Source organism: Peromyscus leucopus, chromosome 6, assembly GCF_004664715.2.
Source record: "Peromyscus leucopus breed LL Stock chromosome 6, UCI_PerLeu_2.1, whole genome shotgun sequence".
NCBI classification, from domain to species: Eukaryota; Metazoa; Chordata; class Mammalia; order Rodentia; family Cricetidae; genus Peromyscus; species Peromyscus leucopus.
The window spans coordinates 81,664,678-81,692,203 of NC_051068.1; the positions used below are offsets into that span (position 1 = coordinate 81,664,678).

General features: G+C 38.3%; 1 protein-coding gene across 4 annotated transcripts; it reads left to right on the forward strand.

The window, feature by feature from the left end:
- The first annotated feature begins 4,359 nt into the window (after positions 1–4,359).
- On the forward strand, positions 4,360–27,526 carry Slc16a4 (solute carrier family 16 member 4). 4 transcript variants are annotated; one of them, XM_028879434.2, is made up of 9 exons: positions 4,360–6,240; positions 7,275–7,393; positions 12,543–12,675; positions 13,260–13,403; positions 13,549–13,710; positions 15,429–15,947; positions 17,639–17,850; positions 18,740–18,833; positions 26,646–27,526. In XM_028879434.2, exons 2-9 carry the CDS (start codon positions 7,307–7,309, stop codon positions 26,795–26,797), a joined length of 1,503 nt encoding a protein of 500 aa, XP_028735267.1. In that variant the 5' UTR covers positions 4,360–6,240; positions 7,275–7,306; the 3' UTR covers positions 26,798–27,526. The 4 variants fall into 4 exon arrangements, with proteins under 4 accessions (XP_028735267.1, XP_037062875.1, XP_037062877.1 ...); XM_037206980.1 differs by having other exon boundaries at positions 7,299–7,393; XM_037206982.1 differs by lacking the exon at positions 12,543–12,675 and having other exon boundaries at positions 4,362–6,240; positions 7,299–7,393.

Here is a 27,526-nt window from a genome sequence, read left to right on the forward strand (position 1 = left end):
GTTTTCTTTTCTGGTTCTTTAATTGCTTAATGCTCATTTTTCTTTTTTCAGTTATTGAATTGTGATTTTTTTTTTCCAAAGACCGTTATCCCAAACTACCTTTTTCAGAAGTTCCTTGAAATGTCTGTTTTTATACAAGAGTGCATAGACCAAACATTTCCCTTAACCTAAGTGACATAGCTAATATGTCCTTAATGAGATAATAAACTACTTATTATATAATACAGTAGGTACTCTTACCCTCTTTCTGTTTTAAATCATCTTTTAGTGAACACAAAAATGGATTTCCTGATAACACTGTTCTACATGTAATGTGCCGTTTTACATTTGTGTAACTAAAGCTGAGGGACTGGCATAGTCACTGTCTGAACAAGGGCCTACATTCTTTTTTGAGGGTGTTCTCTGGAGAACTCTGCTTGGTCGACCATCCAACATCAGGCTTACCAGGAACCAAGAGAGCCTGCACATCCAGACCTCGAATCTTAAGGGCTCCCATCTCCGCCCCACCTCAGGGGCAGGCCATAGGTAGGCATGTCAGTTATCAGAAGCCTCAATGGGGGTAGTACTTCCAGGTCAAAGCTGGAACAGCTATCCACCACATGCCCCAGTTTATTTATTTAAATAGTTCCCACTACTCTTTGGCGATTTAATATTTCCCAGTATAAAAATATTCTACAGTATTAAAGTGTTGTTTACAGAATAAGGATTTTGGGTAAGACACTCGCAGCCCTTGTGTTACTTAAGTAGAAGGTATACAATTATGTATGTAACATGTATGTAATGTCCTATCTTAGGCATACAATCTATATGTTTATCTGCACCACTGCCAAATCTGTTGTGAGAGCATGACCTTTGTCTTACATTCTAATCACCTAGAACAGTTCTTAGTGCACAGTAGGCACTAAATAAGCTCTTGCTGAATACATGACTAGGATTTTGTGGTATAAAGTAGGCCTCCAAGAATAGAATGGATGTAATGAGTAAGGGTTTACAGCAAGAAGAAAGCAGTAAGAGGCAAGCCAGAAGGAATACTTAGATAACAGCAAATGCTTTAGTCTGTTAGGCAGGAGGTAAAAAGTCTAGAAGGCAGCTAACTCAAGAAAATTCCCTAAGAATCCTAGACCTAGCTGGGTGGTGGTGGCTCACACCTGTAATCCCAGCACTTAGCAAGCAGATCTCTGTGAGTTCAAAGCCAGCTTGGTCTACAGAATGAGTTCAAGGACAGCCAGCGATACATAGAGAAACCCTGTCTCAAAAAACAAAAACAAAAAACACCACACAAAACAAAACAAAAAAACAAAACATAATCCTAGACCTAGCAGACATGGGAGGCAAAGACATGACTGCTCTGACTTTAAGGCTAGTCTGGGCTACATGATTCCAGACTAGCCTGTCTCAAAAAAAAAGAAAAATCCAGTTTGTTTCCAATGAGAAAAACTGTTCTGCTCATTAATCTAATTCTAGCCTAAATGTAATGAGCCATTAAAACAATACACACCAGGGTCTTGTATCTCAGGCTAGCTTTAAACACGACTCAGACAAAGATGACCCTGAATTTCTGATCTTCCTGCATCACCTCAAAAGTGCTGATATTATAGGTGTGTGCCACGATGCCTGGTTTTTACAATTCAGTCTTTAATGAGGTTTTTGCATGCGAGACATAAACCGAGCAATTTATATACATTTAGTTCACTTAATCTTCTGTATTATCCCAGTTTAGAAAAGAATGGGTTCTGTAAAATAATTAATGTGGTACTAAATAAAGGTGGGGGGGGAGGCAACAGAGCAAACAGAATAGGAACAAGGATTTAATTTTCTAGTCAACATCACAGAACAGAAGATGACTGATTTCAATTTTAGCCACATTAAATTTGACAGGGCACCCTGGTGATAGTAATGCTCAGTAACAATGTAAGGACCTCCCATCCACTGCATTTTGAACAAAATTCAAAGTTGATAACATGGCCTGCAAGATCTAGCTCCTGCTCATAGCTTATGCCATGTATCATGCTACACCTGCTTATCTCTTAACTCCTTTCTTTAGCAGTGTCTGTGAAGCAAGCATTTTCTCATTTACTAGTAACCATTTGAGATAGGAAAAAGTATACCCAATTTATTAATAAAGCAAGACTTGTGTTGGAAGACCTGAAGACTAGATGTCTTGTTACTTTTCTTTTCTTTTTTAAGATTTATTATTTATTATGTATACAGCATGTATGACTGCAGGCCAGAAGAGGGCACCCGATCTCGTTGCAGATGGTTGTGAGCCACCATGTGGTTGCTGGGAATTGAACTCAGGACCTCTGGAAGAGCAGTCAGTGCTCTTAACCTCTGAGCCATCTCTCCAGCCCCGTCTTGTTACTTTTCTATTGCTGAGACAAAACACCATGACCAAAGCAACTTAGAAAAGAAAGCCTTTAATTAAGTTTACAGTTTCAGATCATTAAAAAGAGTCCATGATGGTAGAGCAAAGGCATGGTGGTAGGAACACCTGAGAGATCACATCTTGATCCAAAACAGGCGGCCGAGAAAGGCACACTAGGAATGCCAGGAGTCTTCAAATGTCAAAATATTCTCAGAGCACATCTTCAGGCAAGCTATGCCTCCTAATCCTTTGCAAACATCTCCACTGACTGGGAGCCACAAACATATGAGCCTGTGAGGCCATCCATTCTCATTCAAACCACCACACTGGAGATAGATAATTTTCTACTTTGTTCAGAACTAAAGCCGAAGTATGGTTGCATGGGGTTTCCCAAGCACATCCCCTATGATGGATAATTTTGTGTATTAAAACTTGACTATGATATTCAAGATACTTGAGTGTGTCTGCACAAGGCCATTTGAATATGTGTTTGTGGGTCTTCTGTAACCCAGCGAAGCCCTGAACAGACTAAAAATCTTCCATCCTTTCTCTCTATTTGATTCTTTGACTTGGGGCACTGGCCCTTCATCCCCACACTGTGCCTGGAACTTACACCTTAATTCTGTTGTCCTTGTTTGGAATGGAATCCTACCACGATGTTTGCTGAGTACAGATGCTGGGCTTCTTAGTCTCTATAGTTATGCGAACTAATTACTTATAGTAAACCTTACTGTTCCCACTTCTACTGCCAACTGTTTCTGGCTCTGGAGAACATCATTTCTTGGGAGATGCCAGGCAAATACAATTCCTCAGTGAGCTGGATAGTGCTATGTCAACTTGGCACAAACTGGGGTCAACTGAGAGGAGGGAACCTCAATTAAGAAAATGCCTTCCTTCATAAGGCCAGGTTGTAGGCAGACCTATAAGGCATTTCTTAATTAGTGATTGAGGGGGGAGGGCCCAGCCCATTGTGGGTGGTATTATCCCTAAGGTGGTCCTGGGTTCTATAAGAAAGCAGACTGAGTAAGCCATGGGGAGCAAAATAGTAAGCAGCAACCTCCATGGTTTTGCATCAGCTCCTGCCTCCAGGTTCCTGCCCTATTTGAGTTCCTGTCCTGACTTCCTTTGATAATAAACAGTGATCTGGAAGTGTAAGCCAAATAAATCCTAACTTGTTCCCTAACTTGCTTTTTGATCATTGTGTTTCATTGCAGTAACAGAAACCCTAACTAAGACACTTAGTTCTGCTGATTAACTAGGACTCAAAGGATTCAACATTTCCCTGTAATCATGTTTATTATATTAAAAGGAGAATTTACAAAAGGAAATGATATTTGGGAGAAAATTAAAAAGAAACAAGGCACACTAAGAATTCTCCTTCAGTCCAGTCATATAGAATGAACTTAATTCCTACAGCACAGAATGTGATAATATTTATGAAACATCTTCAGCCAGAGAAGTTCACTAGACAGTGCCCAGAGGAGGATGATCACATGAGCATTTTCTATTAACAAATGTCAAATTTCCCGGTTCCCAGAAGTGAAGCATAAGTCTTGATTGTTCCCTATGGGAACAGTGATCCACTCATGATTTATGAAATAGTAGGAATTCTCCTGAAATCCTAAGTTCCCAAATGCCAGCCAGAGGCCAGCTCTGTAAGCCAACTTAATTTTTTCTTTTAATTATTTTTTTTTAAGACAGGGTTTTTCTGCATAGCCCTGGTTGTCCTGGAACTCACTCTGTAGACCAGATTGGCCTAGGACTCAGAGATCTGCCTGCCTCTGCCTCCTGATTGCTGTGAGCAATAGCATCTGCCACTATGTCTGGCTTTGTCAAGCCAACTTTTTAAAGGCAAGGACTGAACAAGGACAAGGGAATGTTCAGCTTGATCATTTTCTTAATTTGGTAATGTAGTACTAAATTAAGTCCCAAGGACTGAACACTACTCATAGGTTACCTGACAGTAGAACAATAGTAGTAAGAAATTATGGTAAATTCTTACCAAATAGCTTGATCACCAAGAGTTAAAAGGTTAGAAGCTGAGAAAGTAATCATATGTTTAAAGACTCTGTAAGATTCATTAAGTCCATGGGTATGGGTGCTGACATGTTAACTAATATCCCAGATACCTTAACAATTCTTTCTTCTGATTAACAAGAATGATTCATGAGTTTTTATTTTGCTTTTCTTTCTTTGGTGGGGGGAGGCAGGGTCTGACTTTAACCTAGATCTGTTCAAATTCACAGCAGTCCTTGCTTCAGCATCTGAGATTCTAAGTGTGAGCTGCCACACACAGCAGTAAGAAGTAATTCTTAATCCTTAACAACAATCTTGCAAAACGGCATTAGCCACATTTTATAGTTTCGGAAACAAATTCAAAGAGGTTAACTTGCTCAGAATTCCAGGACTTACAATGCAGAGTTGAGACCAGCATAACTCACTGTCTCACTGTCCCTCAACGGTTTCTACTAACGAAGACGCTCATCTCTGAGGACTTCAAAGTCCTCTTGGTCTATAGATGACTGTCCCACTCCATTTCAAATCTGGTCTAGGGCTCCAGACAGAGCTATCAGTATCAAGCTCAACTTCATCTCTTGTGACTAAATCATAGCTTTGCTTTAAAAGAGTAGCTAGCATGCCACCAAAGACCTTGAAACCAGTTCCATGAATAGTCACTAAAAACATTTTCTTGGGTACATAATTATCACAGAGCTCCCTGAAAATTATTCCTTTTCCTCTGGGTTTTGCCTTCTGAATGTTTATTTGATCTTTACCACCAACACCACATAAATGCATCATCTTTCCATGGTTGCATTTACTGAGCATCCTCCCAAATGAAGCCGTCCTACTCCAAGCACTTTAATTTAAAAAAAAAAAAAAGTATGAGCTGGGCTTTAAGAGGATGAGAAACACCTTGTTTAAAAAACAAAAAGTACAGATTTCCAGATCAAACAACTCATACTTTGGCTTAAAATACACTCTGGTTTAAAAATCTGGAATGTTGGTGTAAGGAGATCAAAGGCACTTTCTTGGTGACTTACTTTTTTTGTTGTTGTTGAAGGTGGAGCAAAGGAAGGAAATTGGACTGGAATGTTGAATTATTTAGGTAATTTACTAGGACTCAGCCTTAATCATTTCCAAAATGCAGTAAGAAAAAAAAGTTTCATTAAAATTACTATAAGTATGCATTTTTCATGGAAAGTATCTGAAATTAATCAAGTTCAAAAAAGCAATTAAAATGGGGCCTGAAATCCCAAATTAGTAATCATACTATTTAGTCAGTGGGTACAATAGAGCACACAGCAGGCTAAATTTACTGAAGGTTTTTGTGTGTTTGCCACTAGGGACGAAACCCAGGTATCCAAGCTAAGCATGCACTCTATCAGAGAGCAACATCTCCAGCTCCAACATTGCCATCTGTGGCCCAATAAAAAACTCCCCCACTTCTGGAATTTCGTTCCTTTAGAAAGCAGTCTTGAGACTCCCTGGCGAACTTTGGACAAGTGTTTCAAATATCTTAAGTCTCATCCCCACCCCCACCCCCTCAGGCTTGAGAAGTCACTAGGAGGATTTTCTCCTTGGTTTACTCCACTGCTTTTGACCTAGGTGGAAAAGTCTACTTTGTGGGCTGGCTGGAAGGCTGGCCTGAGTTGTTCTCAAGTTACAGCCTTTCCTCCTCCCTCAGGAAGTAAAGTCCACTGGCCAGAGTGCCTAAACCACTCTGCCCTGCTGCTGGACTACAATGCCTGCTTGTTTTCACCAAGCAGCGGAATGAAATTCCTTAGGAAAAAAAGTAATATTTTAGGAAAAGTAACTATTTTTCCTCCAAATTTCCTTGTCTATAGAGGATTCATTTGCTGAACACATCCTTAAAGGTAAGGTGAAAATGGAACTGGGCCTTGGGATGGTCTTTTCAGGGGCCTTGAAATAACTGCAATCTCTGTCCAGCCTAATCATCTAACAGATGTCACGCACATGCATGATACACACACATTCCTGGCATTTTTCTGTCCAGCCTAATCGTCTAACATGTTACATACAAGCGTGAGTGAGAGAGAGCGCGCGCGCGCGCGCGCGCACACACACACACACACACACACACACACATACACACACCAGCCTGCTCTAACAATTGGAAATGAGGGTAATACCCATTCCTCAGAACGCAGACATTCTCTTTATCAATATATAGGTATTTACTTACTCAACTCTGTTTGAAGGTAGCAGTATGACATTCCAATCTTGAATACCTAGCATCTCTCTCCTAAGGTGGAGACTAGTCTCCTGCAGAATCATAAGTCCACTATCACATGCAAAATATTTAACCTCTATACAGTACCCTCTATTTCAGTTCATTCATATTTCCCAATTGGGCTTCCCAATTTCTTTTCCTGATGTAGTATCAAGTTAAGTTCTTTAAAAAACCTAAATACCATACAAAGGGGCTGTGTAAACCAAAGGTCCCCCAGCCATTTATTTTTCTTTAGAGTCAAGGGCTGGTTCCCAGAACTGGAAAGGGAACACATGGCTTCCTCTAGAATTGGCTTACAGGTGGTGGAGATTCTGAGCACAAGTGGAGTAGCCATTCCTGTCAAGCGAGTGAGGCTGAGTGAGCCCTTCTTTACACCAGGCAGAATTCATATGTAACTAAGTGGGAAAGAAAAAGTAAAATCACAGAACAATTGCTTTTATACCATGGGAGAAAAAATAGAATTTAAAAATTTAGCCATGCACACCTATAATCCCAGCTTTCAGGAGAAGGCAGGGCTGCCTTGAGTTCTAGGCTAGCCAGAGCGCGCGCGCGCGCGCGCACACACACACACACACACACACACACACACACAAACCCCACATAAGTTTCAATCACTTTCTTGGCTACTGAAGCAACTATGTTTTGGCTCTGTCACAGTGATCTTCCGTACGTAACATACAGGAAGCCTCATGATGAAGAGGGAAGAAAAGGCCCCCCCTTACACTAAAACCCTGGATGGAGGATGGGGATGGATGATCGTGTTGCATTTCTTCCTGGTAAGTTTCTCTCCCCTTTCAGACTACTAAACTGTCTGGAGAAAAACTTGAAACAACCTAATAAAATCAGTTCAGAAATAATGGGATTTGAATAGACAGGCAGCCAGGAACTTCCCCAAACTGCTAAGATCAGAGGCCAACCCAGATAAACCCAGCTGAGCTGTTTCCCTTGAGAGAAAGAAACATTCTTATCCAGTCCTCTTCTCTGCCTCTCTGATCTCTTAATCAGAGAATGCTCCAGGCTTTATTGGCAGTTCTACTTTGGCAGCATGGCAATTGGGATTTGGGACACTGCATTTTTTACTATACTAGGGATAGCGCATTGGGCATTTCTGAAAGTACTCAGCCCTGTCAGGTGAGACTATTCTTGTAATTCCAGCACTCAGAGGCCAAGGCAAGATGATTGCTGAATGTTCAAGGCCAGCCAGTCATACATGGCAAGACCCTATCTCAAAATAACTGCCCACTCAGCCTAACATGTACACAGTACTTCTTACAGTAGTCCCTGTGCTGGTGTTTGTCTACTTGACACAAACCTACATGTCTGGAAAGAAGGAATGTCAATTGAGCAATTGCTTCTATCAGACTGGCCTGTAGGGGTGGGAGTAGGGGGTTTTCTTGATTAATGATTGATGTGGGAGAGCCCAGCTCACTGCCTCCTCAGGACAGGTGGTCCTTTGTTTCGGAAAACAAACTGAGCAAGCCTGGAAAACAAGATAGGAAGCAGTATTCCTTCATAGCTTCTGCTTCAGTTCCTGCCCTGACTTCATGATAGTCTATAAACTGTAAGCTGAAATAAACCTTTTTCTCCCCAAGTATTTTATCGTATCAATAGAAAGCCAAGTGAGACAGCCCCCTTCACTGATAGGGTTGGGAACATTTCAGCCTGCTGTCCACATCCCCGCTTCCCCATAACTTCAACTAGAATTAAACATTGTAGATCTGACATGTAAAGCTAAGACTTCTTGCCCTCACCTCCAAGAACTGTTAGGGTTGCTTTGTTTAAAAAAAAAAAAAAAAGTGGTGATGTGCATTATCAGGATGCCCATTCTAAACACTGATGGATCCCATCATGGCTGTGCCTCAAATAACCCTGCATGTCTATTAACTTGGAGACACACTCATAAAAACACCTTTTTCTTGACTCTCCTCCACTGCTTAGATTTACAATAAGAGGCCACGATGGGTGCACAAGTCCTGCTGAGTAACAGACATCTGTATGAAACTGGAGAGGTGGGAACACATAATACATTACTCCTCCACTAATGATAGAAAGGGAGAAGGCAGAGCTTCTCAGCTAAGATTTGTGTATTATAAAACTTAATAAAGCACAATTTGTTAAATTCTGGCTTCATTACCAAAGAATAGAATTTCGTCTCTCCTTCCATAGAAACATTACTAACAGGGAAACTAAAGATGCCTTAACCCTGAGAGCCCTGCCTGGTTGGGCCTTCTCTCAAATAATGGTGTATGGTGTTGGTATTGTTGGATAGTCTGGTTCTCCCACTTTTTCTACATTTTTCTGAATGGCTGGCAAGTCATTTGATTAGTTACTGCTAAGAAAAAGTACCTCATAATCAGGGTAGTAATGTCTTACTTGGGTAATATGATGGTGCTTTTTGAAGCACAAAAAAAATATACCAAACTATTAACAATGAACTCAAGCTAACTCACTGCTCATAGTAATAATGTGCATCCTTAGGGCAATGCATTTATTTCTGTGTGAATTACAAGCGTGCTTTTCTTTAAGATTTAAACTCCTGAAAAAGTGAAAAAATTCTCAGTGTACTTTGTAAGATCTCCTACAAAGGCAGAGGGAGGTTACATTGTAACTTACCGTACTTTAATATATAACTGTTTCTGTGTTTAGTATGTCTTACCAGACATACATGCCTACTCTGAATATACAGTAGCCACTAATTAAATACCCGCTCAGCCACTAATTAAATACCTGCTTGTGGGGGGTGAATAATCTGATAGACAGACATATTTATAATTAACAAGAGGACAGATGAAGTCAGAGGTACAGAGAGGCTACAGAAAACACATTAAAAGTCAGGTGTGCGGGCGGTGGTGGCACACGCCTTTAATCCCAGCACTCGGGAGGCAGAGCCAGGCGGATCTCTGTGAGTTCGAGGCCAGCCTGGGCTACCAAGTGAGCTCCAGGAAAGGCGCAAAACTACACAGAGAAACCCTGTCTCAAAAAACCAAAAAAAAAAAAAAAAAGCAGCTTTATTCTGAGGTTAGAATAGCCCAGCAGGACTGTTCATCTAAAAGTCAGGTGTGGTGATGCACACCTGTAATCTCCGCACTATTAGGCAGTGGTAGGAGGATCATGGGTCCAAAGCTAGCCTGGGCAGCACAGTGAGATAATGTCAGAAAAATAACACTGACCAGGAATATTGGTTGCTCTGAGGTTATAAAGTTTTAATGAGGCAAATTAATCAGGAAAGTATTTTAAAATTACATCTGTGGTTGCTATGCCAATAATGGACTAGTGAGGATTGTACCTAGACACAGAGTATTCATTGGACAAGCTGCAATACAGGCAAAACAGTAAGGTCCAAAATTTAAGGAAGATATCAGGAATAACTGAAAATACAGATCTGATCACATTGAGAGGCAGACTAAGATGTGGAGAGGAACCTGCCCAGCAGGGAATATAGAGTCCAGAGTTGTTAGCTGAAGAATTTTGGTGGGTGATGAATACTCACTAGAGTTAGGAATAGTAAGAAACACTATGAACAGTTTGAATGGCTTAATCTTGGACAGAGTCCAAGGGACTTCTAAGCAAGAATGTGTTTGTATAGTCTACATGCATCTGGAGCAACCTGTGTCTCTAATATATACTGTTTGAACTTTAAGGCAAAGTGAATAAAATCACCAGAGAAAAGAGGAATAAGACAAATCTTGAGGGTAATCAATGTGGGGATAAATGGAATCATTCAGAGAGGGGGGGAAAAGTCAAGCAGGCAGATGTCTAGAAATTATCAGGGATAAAATGATGTGTGGACACTGCTGAGGTCACATAATAGAAATAGCAGCAATCTCCTGACTTAGCAACAAGCAAGTTGGTCAGAGCCCTTACATGATGGGCACTAAGCTAGTGAACTTCAGTTTTCAGTGGAATATTATAAGAGGAAATAGACACAATAGACTTTGAAGAAACTTGTCTGTGGAGGTCAGGACAAGCTAGGATAATACTACAGAAGGGCCTGGGAGAGAAAGAAGCTGCCATTAAATAAAAGTAACCCTAACAACTGGCATTGATTTCAAAATGAGTCAAGGCTGATCTCCCCACCCCCACCACAGGGGGGGGCACTTAGTATTTCTTTTTTTGTTTCCAAGACAGGGTTTCTCTGTGTGGTTTTGGTTCCTGTCCTGGAACTCCCTCTGTAGCCCAGTCTGGCCTCGAACTCACAGAGATCTGCCTAGCTCTGCCTCCCAAGTGCTGGAATTAAAGGCATGCGCCACCACCCCCCAGCCTCGGCACACTTATTCTTATGGGTCCAATACAACTAACTGCTTTTGCCAGGTGGTGTTTGCCCTCGCCTTTAATCCCTGCACTCAGGAGAGTTCAAGGACAGCCAGGGATACACAGAGAAGAAACTGTCTTGAAAAACCAAAACCAAAACAATAAACACTGCTTTTAAGTTGGAAAATAGGGGTTGAACCATTCCTAGGATTTTGCTTGATTTGGAGGTAAGACAATTACAATGGCTGATGAAAACTCTGAAGCAGGACTGAAACCTACCAAACTTGATTCAAGGCATGGAATCAAGACTAATATTGTAGTCTACTTGGTTAATGAAGGGAAAATACATTGAGAGAAGTCTTTAGAATCTTCTAAAGAAATGAATTAGGAAGTTAAAAGTTAAAGAGCTGGCTGGGTAAATGCAAGAGCTCTGCCTTTCCTTTTCTGGTACTCAGTGAATACACAACATAGCCTGTTATTGGACAGGTCACACTCAATTCATGGCTGTCATACCCAGACATTAGAGTTAGAAGGAATAAGAAACAACCTGACAAAGAAGAAAAGTCCTTACTGAAGACCAATAGCTAGCCAAATTCAGATGATTAAGAACAGAGGTAAGCCAGGAGTTGTAGCACATGTATTTAATCCCAGTTTTGGGAGGCAGAGACAGGAGGATCTTTGTGAGTTCAAGATCAACCTGGTCTGCATAGTTCTAGGACAGCCAAAACTTTTGAGACTTTGTCTCAAAAAAACAAGACAAACAAAAACCACTTGTTTTTTGGTAAGCAGTCTGTGGACACCACCACATAGCTCATACACAAAGAAAAAAAGGCTTACAGAATAACACCTCACATTGGTGGTCCTTGCTCTTAAGAAGTACACTCTATTTTGGACTGAGACAGGTCTAGTGCATTGATATTTACATAATTTGCTAGTTTGATTTTTTTTTTTTTTTTTTTTTTGGAGAAAAATAATAGATTGCCAGATAGTGGGTGCTAGAGACTGAACCTGGGTCCTCTGGGGTGCAATAAGTGCTCTTAACTGCTAGGCCATCTTTCCAGTCCCAAATTTTGTTTTGTACTTTCAAATCAGAATGAGAAAACTGTTTAGGACTCCTTCCTGAACTTTGGAGGCCTCCTAAACACTGCCAATTCTTGGTCTCTTGCCTCCAGGTAAGAAATACTATTCTGAAAAAAAGACTAGAAATGATGATTAAAGAAGGATGGGTGTTGGTCTTGATTCTTTAGGCGTTGAAGAATGGTGGTATCCAAACAGAAATAGTTGTGTTCCTCCCCACTCCCCCAAAGCATGTGGAATAAACAACCTCCTGAAATGCTATGCAATAAGGAAACAAAATAGTGGTGAGTCTGGAGTCAGTCTAGGATATAAACTTCACTGCCTGTAACATCACTGGCATTTTTTTCTCTCTAAACTAACTTCTCACCTACAAATCAATAGTGATACATCCTTTTCATAAGACTTGAAATGGGGATTTCAAGTCTATATTTTCATGACTTTGTCTCACCACCTTAAAGAGGAATGAACTGTTTCTCTCACCCCTATTACATAACCAGAAAGCACCAATAAGAAAAATGGGTAAGGACTGATAGAATCTCTGGTAACAGCACTAGCCTACTTCTCACCTAACGAGGACCCTGATATGCATTGGTTTAGGTAAATGTGTTTGTGATGGGGATGACCAAGACATTTGCAATTTTCTTTGTGGTCTTTCAAGAAGAGTTTGAAGGCACTTCAGAGCAAATTGGTTGGATTGGATCCATCATGTCATCACTCCGTTTTTGTGCAGGTATGAAACTGGCAACAAGCTTACTGTCTATGGAGAAAGACCACAAAGGTGTTTGACAACACTGTCATGACTTTAAGGTTGAAGTACTGTTACATCCAAGTTTACTTATTAATATGCATTAATATCAATATGCAATACTGAAAGAGACATCATAGTGTTTAAGCACTACTTAACTTGGTAATTAGGTTGGGAAAATGAGCGTTAAAAAGGAATTAAGAATCCAAAATTCATGACTGGAATTTTTCATGCCTTGTTTCTTTCTAGTCTGATAAGGCTTTCAGTCCTGTGAGCCAAGACTGGAAGTGAAACCTTTCAGTTTTAATTATGTGACCATATTCAAAACAAACATTAAATCAATTTCTCCTCTGGTTCTAGTTAGTGCTTAGTAATATGGTAATATGGAGATTAGTGGTTCATCTTTGCACAAAACAAAGGTCACTAGTACAAATACAATTTTATTTTCTTGAATATACAATATTTTAAAGTAGTCATCTTGCTTTCTTCTAATCATTCATTCAAATCACACACAGGGACTAAGGGATGCAGAACACATTAACTTAGCACTTTCTCTTTCTTCTCTTAAGGTCCCCTGGCTGCTATTATTTGTGACATACTTGGAGAAAAAACTACTTCCATTCTTGGGACTTTCCTTGTTTCTGGTGGCTATCTGGTCAGCAACTGGGCCACAGGCATTCCTTTTCTTTGTGTGACTATGGGACTGTTACCAGGTGAGTCTACTGTAAATAGACTATATATAAAAGATGAAACAGGAAACCTTCCTATTGCCCTAAATAGATGCTCCTAAATAGATGATCTGATCTGGTTAACTAATAACCTAATAAGAAAGGAATTTCAAACTTGTTTTTCTTTTAGGATTGGGGTCTGCTTTCTTGTACCAAGTAGCTGCTGTGGTAATTACCAAATACTTCAAAAAACGATTGGGTCTTTCAACAGCAATTGCCCGTTCTGGAATGGGACTGACGTTTCTATTGGCACCCTTTACAAAATTCCTGATAGATCTTTATGACTGGACAGGTGAGTCAGTCTAAGTTTCTAAACTATTAACCCCAAAAGGTTAATGTTTAGTCCTCCCTTTGATGACTACAGGTGAAGCTTCAAGACTAATAAATTCCTCTTCCTCGATCCAAGGTCACTGTGAGACCCTAGTGACTCCAGATCTTGCTATGTAGACCAGGCTGGTCTCAAACTTGTGGTAATGCTAGGATTACAGGAATGAAGCACCACACCACTTAAGTGCAAACACTTGTAGAATGTATTGCTATAATATGCACAAGGTTCTGGGTTTAATCCCTAGTACTGAAGATGAGAGGAGAAATAAGGATGATACTTAATAGAAGCACATCTCCTTTATTAGAAAATATGAAAAAAAGAATCATCCATAACCTAGAGGCTTTGCTAGCCCACTCAGAATTCTCTTTGGAATTCAACACACGAGATCTAACTGGAAACAGTGTACAGTAACACCCTTAGAAAAACAATGCTCTTCTCTTTTTCCTCCAAACCTTCACTAAAAATTGTAACTAAAATAGATTAAATGGAAAAAGTAATTGTAAAAAGATTATGTTCCTATTGGACATATATGTGTGTGTCTATGTGTATGTGTATATGTGTATATATATATATATATATATATAATGTGTATATATATAAAATCAACTAAAAATTTCATAAAACCATTTCAGTTTTCTAAAATATTTTAGTTAAAATGTTTGTCTATTTCTATCTTTATAGTAGTTTCATTAATTCTTTCCTATGTAGTCTCATGGTGAATGGGAATCTCCACTTGACAAACTTTAAGAAAGCCTACATAGTTTGTTCTCTCCAGAAACACAAGTCATAACTTTGTTCAGGACACACTGAAACTAAGTACTCAGTATCAAAGGCACGACTAGCATGTCTTCTTTCAAGGGAATTTACAAAAGTATCAGGCTGAAAGGCTGTTCCCTTTTCTAATGTGTTTTTCCCCATGATTCCTGTCAACTAATTCTGTATTTCATACAACAAAATCCAGTCACTGCAATATATTTAAAATACCCATTAAGCCAGTATGTGGAGGCACACAACTTTAATCTCAGCACTCACCTGAGAGGCAGAGGCAATTGGATCTGAGAGTTCAAGGCCAGCCTGGTCTACAGAGCGAGTTCCCGGACAACCAGGGCTATTATACAGAGAAACCCTGCCTGGAAAAGCAAAACCCATTAAAATGTATTATAACTTTGTGCCATTCAGATTAGCAACTTGCCTCCCCACCTTTCCTTTAGCAAAAATAACCCCTTTTCATATGTCTTCTTGGTCCAACTTCCTGGTTTTCTACCTCCAAAGTATTCCATTTTTCTGTAGCATGTATATTGTCAATAGATTTAAACGCTTTCAGTTGAATTTGGGAGGCAAGAAAGGAGAGATGGCTCAGCAGCTAAAGGCATTTTGTTATTCTTCCAGATGACTATAATTCCATTCCCAGCACCTACATCAGACATCTCACAACTGCCTAGAATTTTAGCTCCAGGGGATCTGATTCTCTCTTCTGGCTTCAGTGGGCCACACACATGCATGAACATGTGTACATAATGCATGCACATGGAGACATTTACATACACATAAAATAGACTTTTAAGTAAACATGGAGGCAAAGTAGTGTTTTCAAGAATTAGTGGACTTTTCTGAGTCTATAAACAGAAAGTACCATGAACCAAAGAGTATTCTTATCTTCTCAATTTCTCTCTTCTACTTAGGTGCTCTTATATTATTTGGAGCTATTGCATTGAATTTGGTGCCTTCCAGCATGCTCTTAAGACCCATCCACATCCAAACAGAGAACAATTCTGATATTAAAAGCAAAGGGAGCAGTTTGTCTGTAACTGGACCAGAGGTATCAGACAGGACTGAAACATCATACTGCAATGAGACACAAGAGTCTTCCATCCAAGGCATTTCTACGGAGAAATCTGGACCATCTACAAAAAATTTAACTGTCTTAGAAGATCAAAGTGAAGAGTTCAGCAATAGGCCTCACAAGAACAGACTGTTACTTATGAGCGATGACAAAAGTTACCAGAAAAAGTTGGTTTCATGGAACTGTAAACAAAATCTTTTAGATATTTCTCTCTTTAGAAATCCTTTCTTCTACATTTTTACCTGGTCTTTTCTCCTCAGTCAATTAGCATATTTCATTCCTACTTTTCACCTAGTAGCCAGAGCCAAAACACTTGGAATTGACATAATGGATGCCTCCTACCTTGTATCTGTAGCTGGTAAGAAAACCTATTTCAAGCTTCCTACCTAGAAGGAAAAATTAACTTTGCTTGTTAAAAGTTTATTAAATTTTATTTTAAAACTGAAGCAAGGAGAGAAAGGAGGGAAAAAGCAAGAGTGATCATGAGTGGGCTGTGGAAGGCTAGGGAAAGAACATTTTCTGAGGCTAAGCAGAATACCGTGCATTTCCTCATGCAGATCTATAAACTGCTATATTGCCGATTCAAGCGGACCCAACTCACTTTATTCATTTTCAGGTGTCTAACACAGTAGACATCAATTACTCTTTGGGTAGAAGCTTAATTTCAGAAAGCTGGTGCTAAGTGTCAATAACTAGTCTGGGAAGAAGGAAATCTCAGCCAGAAAACATAGTGTAGTAAGTGGAAAGATTGATTCTGAAGCTTAACTTCTCAGGTGAGGCTCTTGCTCTGAATTTCCTTGCTGTGTGACCTTGGGCAAGGCATCCTCCTCTGTCAGGATTTCCTTTCCTATCTATAGGATAGGCATAGCACACTGCTTTACCTCACAGCTGTATTATGAATGTAATGTGTGTAATTCAGTGTAGTGCCAGGCCCACAGCTAGCATAATGTTCTACCGGTATTTGATGCTAAATATATTTCTTCTTGAAATAATTGTGAGATAAACATGACCCTTGGATTAGTCACTAATCCACAGGTTCATGTTTAAAATAAATTAGAATGTAAGTTTTAAAAGTTCTTTTATGTAATTATAAAATATTGTAAGACCAAATGCTTAAGCTGTAGATTCTCTCACCTGACAAAACAGAAAGTCTGAAACAAATGAAAATGGGTAGGATTGAATCTCTTTTGCTCTAAGCCAGGAATTCTCAGTAGTCAACTTACCTACCTTTTCTTCTACGTATCTCTTACCTACCCAAGCCCTTGCAAAGCTCAAGACACCTAGTTTCAAATGTTCTCACTGCAAAGATGCTGTGCTTCAGTGAAAAAATGCTGTTACACTATGTAGACTAGGCTAGCCTTGAATTCAGAGATCTGCACACACCACACACCCTGCTGGGACTAAAAGCATGTGCCACAGGCTCCATGTTATTCTTGATGAAAACGGCTTTTGGTATTTTTAACTGCTATGTCTTGTAACAGGATAAACAGTAAGAATGCTGAGTGAAAAAACAGGTTCTTAAATTTTACTGATTACACCATACCACCTATGTCCCAAATGACATTTTTAGACTTCTTACATATTTCCAAATTTACTATAACAACCTTTGGAGGTCTTAAATTCCAAAGCTTCATAAACAAATATAAGTCCTAGTGTCTATGTTTTTTAATGTAAGGTTTTTTAAATTTTTTCTCAGTTTTACCATATGACTCCTCAGGACACTTAAGTTTCTTATCTTCACTTGCAGACCTTTTAAGAGACTGTAAGACCTCTTCAACCCATGGTCTTTTTAGCAAGGATTCCACACACAATTAGAAAAGACACATGGTAACTTGATGGTTTCATGTTCTGCTGGAGGCAGCATTTTGCTATTTATTGATGAGTTTAGAAAAGGAAAGTAACTTATATATCCTGTTTTGGTACAAAATCTTTTTGCCTTCATGTATTCTGACAACAAAATGGAGTCCTACTACTTGGGGAAAGATGTGACATTTTTACAAAAGGTGTTACAAAACACATAGATTGCCAACTTTGTTTTCGCTGTTCCAGGTATCACTGAGACTGTCAGTCAGCTCATTTCTGGATGGATTGCTGATCAAAACTGGATCAAGAAGTATCAATACCACAAGCTTTACCTCATTCTGTGTGGTGTGACTAACCTGCTTGCTCCTTTGGCCACCACATTCCCACTCCTTATGGCCTACACCATCTTTTTTGCCATTTTTGCTGGTGGCTACCTGGCACTAATACTCCCAGTACTGGTGAGTAGACTCATTCATTAATCTTAAACCACTCAATACAAAGATCAGTAACAGCTTTCCCAAGAGCGAATTCAAATTTCATATTATTTTTTATTTAAAAAACGACATAAGAGACCTTGGAAATCCTACAGCTAGCTATATCCTGTCATTATCTTACCGTGTAAAGAAAAGAAGCTGAGAAGACTACCCACATAGAACAGGAAAGGGAGGAACAGATCAGCACCAAGATTCCAACTATCTTCTATTCACTCCTCTCCTTCAGGCTCTAGGGGTCTCTGTCTCTTGCTAGAACAAAGGCATGTAGGTCTTCTTACATATGGCTTCTGTGTACTTTAAGAACATTGTTTTGACAAGCTCTCTGTTTTTATTGCAAAGTGACTTAAATCCTGAATTCAAATGGAACTGAACTGTTTTTTTAAGTTTTATAGGACAGTGTATGAGGCTTAGGCAAAATTCCAGGTTCCTAAGGTTGAAATCAGTTCCTTGTGTTACCAGATTTCTTATAAACCTGTGGCTGGTAGTCAATCATAGTGGACTTAATATTACTCTAAGCGCAGACTGCCAAAATACTATTTCCTAATGGAGGAGGAAAATCATTAATGTTTGGGAGGTAAACACACTCAACCACATAAAAGGTTAACCTACCAAATTCAAACCAATGTCCCCCACTAAGAAACTGAAACCACCACCTTGCCTAGCCAAACCACTGTTTCCTAGTTGACTTCTATTTGCTTTCCTAACACTGGGGGCAAAAGACCATCCAAATCATCCCAGGAGTGAATTCATTAAGATTAAAAAAAAAAAAAAAAAATGGTTGTCACCCCTTAGTAAACATAAGACACCGGAGAAGGTAATCCTTAAAATGGCTAATACTGATTTCTAATTGCAGGTTGATCTATCTAAGAATTCTAGAGTACACAAGTTTTTGGGATATGCCAGTTTCTTTGCTGGAATGGCTGTCCTTTCTGGACCACCGATAGCAGGTAACAACTGAGCCACACTCTAAGCAAATTTCAATGAAGAAAATAGTCTAGGATCTATGGCAATAGTACCAGGTATAAGTGCTGTATTTGACTTTCCCATATTTCCTCTACCCTGATCACCAATACAGGAAAATCTCAGAGTTAATTCTGTAGATGTGCTATTCTACTTTACTAGAAATAACCAGTTTAACCTAAATGGTATTTTCTGCTTGCTGATTTAATGAAAAAATTGACTACTTGCACACACACAAAAAATTATTCCTAGGGAACAGGCTTAAATGTTAGATTCTCACAGAGCAACGGTTCAATATATTTGATCTTACTGACTGCTACTATATTTGCACTGTCCACAAAAAGGAACTTACCTTAAAATTCACTCTATTTTTAAATGGTTTGTTTTGTTTTTGAGACAAGGACTCATTTGCTGAAGCAGGCTTCATACTGCCCATGCACCCAGGAAACCTTAAGAACTTCCCGATCCTCCTGTCCCCACCTGTGATTACAAGTTTGAAATCAATTACTTGGGTTATGCAGAGGTGGGAAATGAAATCAAACTCAGGGCATCCATGCTAGACAAATAATCTGCCAACTGAGCCAGCCCTCACTTTTGCTACTTTTAGACCATAACTGAAACAGTGATTCTGCCCTATCATTAAAAAACAAAACCAGGGGCTGGAGAGATGGTTCAGAGGTTAAGAGCACTGGCTGCTCTTCCAGAGGTCCTGAGTTCAATTCCCAGCAACCACATGGTGGCTCAAAACCATCTGTAATGAGATCTGGTGCCTTCTTCTGGCCTTCAGGCAGACATATATAATAAATAAATAAATAAATCTTTAAAAAAAAACATTTGTAATGATGTTAAGTTTGTACTTTTTTAAAATATATATATATTATTTTTGAGGCAGGGTCTCATGTAGCTCAGGCTAACCTTAAACTCACTACCTCGAGGGCGCTTGCTGGCTTTGAACTCTTGATCCTCCCTCCTGCCTCCATCTTCCAAGTGCAGGAACTACAGGCATGTGCCACCATTCTTGGCTTCTATTTAATTTTTTTTATTTTTTTAAATTTACTTTTATTATATTTGCATTGGTGTTTTGCCTACATGTATGTTTGAGGGTGTCAGATCTTGGAGTTATAGACAATTGTGAGCTGCCATGTGGATGCTGGGAATTGAACCTGGTCCTCTGGAAGAGCAGTCAGTGCTGTTAACTGCTGAGCCATCTCTCCAGCCCCCTATTTTTTTTTTAAATGAAAAAGAACAGACTACAACAGAGCAAATTAGAAAACAGAATCACTTTATTGTGAAACTTTTATTTCATGCACACACCTAATGCATTATAAAATTTATTTGTTTTCAATCAATCAGAAAAAAATGTTTATAGCTTTTTCTTACCCAAAATGTAGACTACTTAGAGCTCCTGATAGATACTTGTATCCACTAATCCTAAGAATTGGGCAGTTCTAACAAGTCAAGGGTAGTAATAAGGCTACTGCTAAAAGCTCACATGGATTTTTTTTCCTCTTGGAGTTGCTCACAGTATCTCAAGTAAGATTAAGATAAGACACTAAACTAAGGACATCTCATTGACAGTGATATTACATGGCTAAGCATCTTGTTAAAGGAAAAGGTTTCAAGGAAGCCCTGTTTCTGTAAGTCATTCCTCTATAAAACGATAGAGGACTTTATAGACCATTAGATCTCTTCCAGGGTTCTGACTTCAGCAGCAACTACCAAAAACACTACAAATTATTTGTTTTCAGATTAACTCAATTCTTTGGAATGGAGCTGTAGCTCAGTGATGGACCACTTGCCTAAAATGTGTGAAACCCTAGGTTCAATTACTAGTACTTGAAAACCAAAATAAAAACAGCATTTTATTAAGAGGTATGGGAAATTACATGATTGTATTCACCTTTAACTCTAAATGTTTACTGGTAATCTTCAGAGCTGTAAGAGATTCTCGTTTTTTACTTACCCATATCTATTACCAAATGAAAAGCTGAAATTCCTATAAAAGAGTATAGGCATGTTTAAGTAGGAATCTGGCAAACAGTATATCCTCAAACTGTTTGTTTAAAATGGTAACAGTGAATATATAAACAATATACTTCTCCTTCCTGTATGGGAATGAAAAAGAAAAGAAAAGTTAGTTCTATACAAAACTTTAATAACTCTAGGAAAGAAAAAAAACATAGGAAGCCTATAGAAACCATTAATTTAAAAAAATACACAATTGAAAAATCTATAAATAGAGCACATGGGAAATAAAATCATTTATATACCTTTATCATCATGAACATGACTAAAAATATAACAGCAACACAATTCCTTAACATAGGACAAAAAGCCAAAACCTTCCTCTCCTGTACTCTTCCATGGAATATCACTTCTGCCTACTGCAGCCAGGTTCTTTCTATCCTTTTCCAGGAACTAGTAACAAACCCAATTTTATTTAAGAATATGGCCCAAATCACACTCAGTTCCCTGGCTGAGGGTGGTTAGCAAACTAAGTGTACATTAAATGTCACTGAGTACCCAAACCTGCCAGGTTTTTGCTGGTAGAAAGCCTCCAGAATTCCACCTGAGCACCAAGATTGCAGCTTTGAAAGGTTGTGGAGAAATAGAAGAATTAATATTTGAAACTTTGTTATATTTCTAGCAGACCCTTGCTAAAAAAACATAAAAGATACATATCAATATTATAGATGATAACTTGGGCAGAAAAATATATTCTCCATCATATAGTTCAGACATAAACCACATTACATAAAATTCCTAATCTTGACTACAAGGCATTTGACATGAGCTCAAAATAAAAAGGCTATTTCATTTCAAATTAGAAGACCCATACTAGCTACCTCCAAAATAATAAAACTGAATATACTTCTCCCTTATCCCACTTCTCCCCATTCCCAATAAACAAATACATTATGCACATACATATACTTAAATCAAGCAAAAATAAGCTTTCCTAACTTTTTAAGTTAGTTTGATTTTATCTCTATACTCACACAATAACCACCAAACAACTTTAGCTTGCTGCAACTCGGTACACAAGAATCTTCACTCTCTCAAGGCCCTCTAAGAAAACTTCAACTTTTTTGATTTTCTAAGACAGGGTTTCACTCTATAGTGCAGGCTGCCTAGAACTTTCTATGTAGTACAGAGTAACCTTGAACTTAAGATTCTCCTGTCTTTCAAATGAGATTACAGGCATGTGCACCATGCCCCGCTAAGAAAAAGTTCTAATCCTAAATGGATGTAAATTGCCTGGGTTCCAGAAGAGGTTAAAGTTCTAAAGAAAATTTCCCTAAGTATCCAAACACTTACATATCCTTTCCCTCCCTTCCTTTCTCCCTGTCCCCTCTCAGGTATTTCAACCTTGTAAGTCAGAAATAACAGGAAAACTGGTTATCTTTTCTTTCTTTTTTTTTTTTTTAAACTTTATTTTATGTGCATTGGTGTGAAAATGTCAGATCCCCTGGAACTGGAATTATCGACAGTTGTGAGCTGCCATGTGGGTGCTGGGAATTGAACCTGGGTCCTCTGGAAGAGCAGCCAGTGCTCTTAACCACTGAGCCATCTCTCCAGCCCCCTATCTTTTCTAGCTCTGTGTATTACAGGAAAAGATAGTGGATAAAATGTAAAGTCATTCATCCCAGGAGATCTGTAGCTCTAACAAATAAGCTATGCCATCAGCTGACAGGTCATTCCCTATTTCCAGTCTATCATCAGTTCAAAAACAATAATGGACAAAACTTCTATCTGATCCTTGCTCCACCATTTACCAAATTAACCTTTAAAGTTTTATCAGTTATGCAGTGTTATTAATGAAAAATCTCTCTGTGGCCTAAGAATTTATTAGAAGAAAACAAAATAGCTCAATCTTCTGGTCTGTTACAGGTCCACTGTGAAGATTAGGGTAAGTGGGAGACAAGAGAGAAAACAGCAAAGTTCTCTGTCTGTATAAACAACCCTGAAGACAGAACGCAAACTGTTCATTATCAGGTGGTTAGTTACTGTCAAACCAACCCCCACCCAGCTTTACTCTGACTCAACGTTCCTAAGATTGATGAGTATCTATGAAAACATCAGAAATAAATTCAAATATCTCTACTGTGGTTTAAGAGGTGGAGATTACCATTCTGCCTTTGTAAAGGCTACAACTGAGTGTCCAAATGCTAATCCTCTAATAAAACAGCACAGAACCAATGCTTAAGTGCTCCTAGTAAATCTTACTGCAAATTTGTATCCTGAGGCCTTTAGTGAGTTTGTATCTTAAAAGGCCCTAAGATTTTAATTTGCTAAACCATGTTTCCCAAGATTTATTCATACCATGGCACATATGGAGCACATAAATATTTTACAACACAACCAAGGTAAGACATAAAACTGCAGTACCCAACCAGTGGCCCTGAGAAGCAAAAAGATCAGGGTCTAACCAGCCATGGTGGCACACACCTTTAATTCCAGCACTTGAAAGGCAGAAGCAGACAGATCTCAGTGAGTCTGAGGGCACCCTGGTCTACACAGCCAGTCTAGGGCATCCACGGCTACCTGGTGAGACCCACATCTCAACATAAAGAAATAAAATCAGTGTGTCTATACACCTTGAAGTTTGTCACTATACCTCCTACCCAACAGAGGAAGTTCTCATTAAACAGGCCAGTCTCAGAATTATCAACCTCATAGATGAAAGTACTATCAAGGAACTTTGGGATCAAGGATTTCCTGGGTATACTTCAAGTTCTAACATGATGATAAATGGAAACATAATAGCAAGCCTATAGATACTTTTTTCTTTCCCTTTTTAACATTTATTTACTGTATGACTTTATGTGTATAGACATGCACATGCCACAATGTATATGTGGAGGGCAGAGGACAACCTGTGGGAGTCAATTCTCTTCTTCCATCATGAGTCCTAGGGACGGAATTCAGGCTGCCAGGCTTTGCACCAAGAACCATTTCACTAACCTACTAAGCCATCCCAGCAGCCCCCTAATAGGATTTTTTTTTTCCTTTCTTTTTTTTTTTTTAAAGACAGGGTTTCTCTGTGTTAAGTCCTGGCTGTTCTGGAACTTGCTTTGTAGACTAGGCTGGCTTTGAACTCTTAATAGGATTCTTAATTCAGCTCAACAACAAATTCTCAAACATATGGTAATATTTCTTAGCACAATAAATTCCCTTTTCCATAACTCAGAAAACCATATACACAGTGTGTTGGTTAAGCATCTTTAAACTCAAAATAATAAATCTTTGACAGTAGTGACATGATGTCACAACGGTAAAATTTCTTACCATAAGTTTGTTTCATGTACAAAAAAAATAAAAGTATTATATAAAATTATCTTCAGAGGGATAGAGACACAGCTCAGCAGTTAAGGCCAAGGTTCAGTTCCCAGCATCCATATGGTGGTTCACAACCATCCATAACTCAGTTCCATGGGATCCAATGTCCTTTTCTGATCTCTAAGGCACCAAGCACATATACAGTACAAAAAACATACATACATACATACATACATACATACATGCAGACAAAATACACATACATAAAATGAGTAAATTTTAAAAATTATCTTCAGGCTATAAAGTATACATAAAACAAATGAATTTTCTGTTGACACTTGGGTCCCATGCCTAAAATACCTTATTATGCATATGTTAAAATACTTCCAATACTAGGTATCCTGGGTAAGATCAACCCTTTCACCATAGTAAACAAGCTTAGATTTAAATGGCTATGTTAAGTTAAAAATTCAAGCTTGATTGGTATTAAAACATCTACTTGGAGTAGTAAACCTTTGTCCACCATTAAAAATTAAAGATTATACATTTGGCTCTGAATCTCAATTAGAATTTTAAAGATACTGGTATCTCAATTACCAAGTATAAATAGGTAGGACATTCAAAACAAATTATTTCATCCAACTTGAAATATGCCAAATGATCCCCTTTTTTGTTAAAAATGTTAAATATTTTAAACCTTAATGTTACAGATATAACATTCTCTTTAAAAGGTGTGTGTGTAAAACAAAAAGCTTATAAACAATTTTCTCTTGAACCCATTTTCACCTGTACCCTCCTGATATTTCCTACTACAATCTACATCACTATCAAGAAACCCTCATCTTTTCCTACAATGCTAACATTTGATACCCATTCAGAAATTCACAGTACATATACATATACATATACATATACACATAAGAGGTGTTGCTGCTCCATTTTTCCTCCTTTCTAGAAAATTCCATAGCTCAGATTAGTTACTTATTTTTTAGAAAGTGCTAGGTCAGTCACATCCACATAATACAAAGACTCATCCTAGCTGACCTTACTCCACTCCCTCAACTTACCCCCAAGAAACATTTAACATTTAATCAAGCAAGGAATCAATAAACAAATTCCTTAAAGTCAGCTGAATTTAAAAGGATATAAAACATTCCATTCATGCATTACATTAAAAATAGGAAACATAAAATTATCAAAACAAAAGGGGCTGGGAGTGTAGCTCAGCAGTAGAGCACATGTTTAGTATGTATATACATGAAACCTTGGGGTCAATCCCCAGAACCAAATAACAAAAACCCCAAACCCTGGAAGTTAGAGCTAAAATAAGAGAATGAAGAAAAAGCAATAAACATTATACCAAATGAGTTGGGGGTAGGTAGAAAAACCAAAAAAAAAAAAAAAAAAAAAAAAAAAAAAAAAAAAAAACCAACGTAAGCACAGAGTACTCCTACCTCTCTCTTCATCAATATGTCATCTCTAAACCCAGAACCATATAGGCATATAACACAAAGATGTTTCTCGAGTACAGACTTTTTTTTTTTTTTTTTAAAGACAGGGTTTCTCTGTAGCCCTGGCTGTCCTAGAACTCACTCTGTAGAGCAGGCTGCCCCCAACTTACAAAGATCTGCCTACCTACACCACCTTCTGAGTGCTGGGATTTAAAAGGTGTGTGCCACCACTGCCATTATAGTATAGACTTTTATATAGACATTATAAAACATTGACTTCTTGCTATCACACAATGAAACAAACTTTCTTAAATAGATGTTTACTTAAGTTCTAATATGTGCCATTGATTAGAAGACTGCAAAGCTTATTCCATTCTTATTTTAAAGAGCATTCAGTTGGGAATGCAGCTCAATGGCGTAGGGCTTGACTACCACTGCACCAGGGCCTTGATCCAATGTCTGCACGTATGTGTGCTCACACACCCACTATTTAGATTTCAGAAGAATTCCTTTAAAACATTTATCAAACAGTTCCTTCTCATGTAATCTCATAGCCCCAAGCTTTCCCTTCACAGAATTTACCAAATATGTAATTTAAATGGTTAATATCTATTTTCTCACTAAACTGTAAACTTTATGAGGGCAGGGACTATGTTTATTTGGCTCAGCACTATTCTTGACACATAGCATATTTTCAGAAACATGGTAAATACTCAAATGTTAGCTCAGTAAATGAAAGAAGGTTCCATCTCCTTTTTCTTTGAAAAAAAGTTATGATTACTTTCCTTGTAAGAAAACTGTAGTCTTCTTGTAAGAGTATCATAAAATGAAGTGCTAATTTTCTCCAATCTCCACCATAAGACATGTTTCTGAGTCCACTATAACTTTTTTAATAATGCGAGTTTCTACTCAGATGAAAATGATTCAGTTTCAGGTAAGACAGGTGAGAAGCTGTTATTAGTTCTAGTGGCTCACAATACAGACACCTTCCTTTAAAGTTGAAGACTTGCTTGAGAATTACAAACAGAAAGGTTCATTTCATTCACAGAAATCATTCCTTCCTCCTAGGCTGGATATATGACTACACACAGACATACACAGGCTCTTTCTACTTCTCTGGCACCTGCTATCTCCTCTCTTCAGTCTCCCTGTTCTTTGTACCACTGGCTGAAAGATGGAAAAGCAAACAGTCTGACCATCAAAGGACTACAATCAAGTAAGAGCTTAACAAAAGAAAATCTAAACAAGCCACTGGAAACAAAAGCTTAGAAGAAAAGTCTTTGTAAAAATGAGAAAGTAAGCCACATAATTAAGATTCCTTCTTGCTTTATTAAGCACTGTCAGGAATGTCCAATTGGTAGGAAGAGAAATAGCAATTTAAATTGTTGGTACTTAATCAAACAGGCTAAAAATTGAATCTGTTGAAGCAGCTACCTTACCTACTGAATGAAAATCAGAATGTACTATAATAAATAAATCCAAACTTTCATTTGTGCTATGGTAATATGTGACAACTGTAAACTATTTTTTATTTGAATATAGTAATCGGTTGACTAGAGCTCTAGAATCTGAATAAAGCCTACTTAGTGACAAGAATGGTATATCCCCTCCACAACAAGGTTATTGTTGTTTATGGACTATAAGTAATCTTCAATTATTTGTCTCTTAAATTTCCAGTGAACTGCTAACAAAAATAATACTTGATAAAATCTTTATTTGATGATCATTTGAATGGTATTACTGTCCACTTAAACAGTATTATTTTTTCACTACATTTAATTATCTAAAATATTTCTATTAAGCATCTAGATGACCCTTCAAGGCTGTAAGTTCCATATGGAAGTTGAAGAGGTGGTTTAGGAGGAAATATGTTTAAATCAAAAGGTGGGTGCCATATATGGTTAATAAATAATGGTTCTTGCACTAAGCATTTGCCTGTGAATAATGAA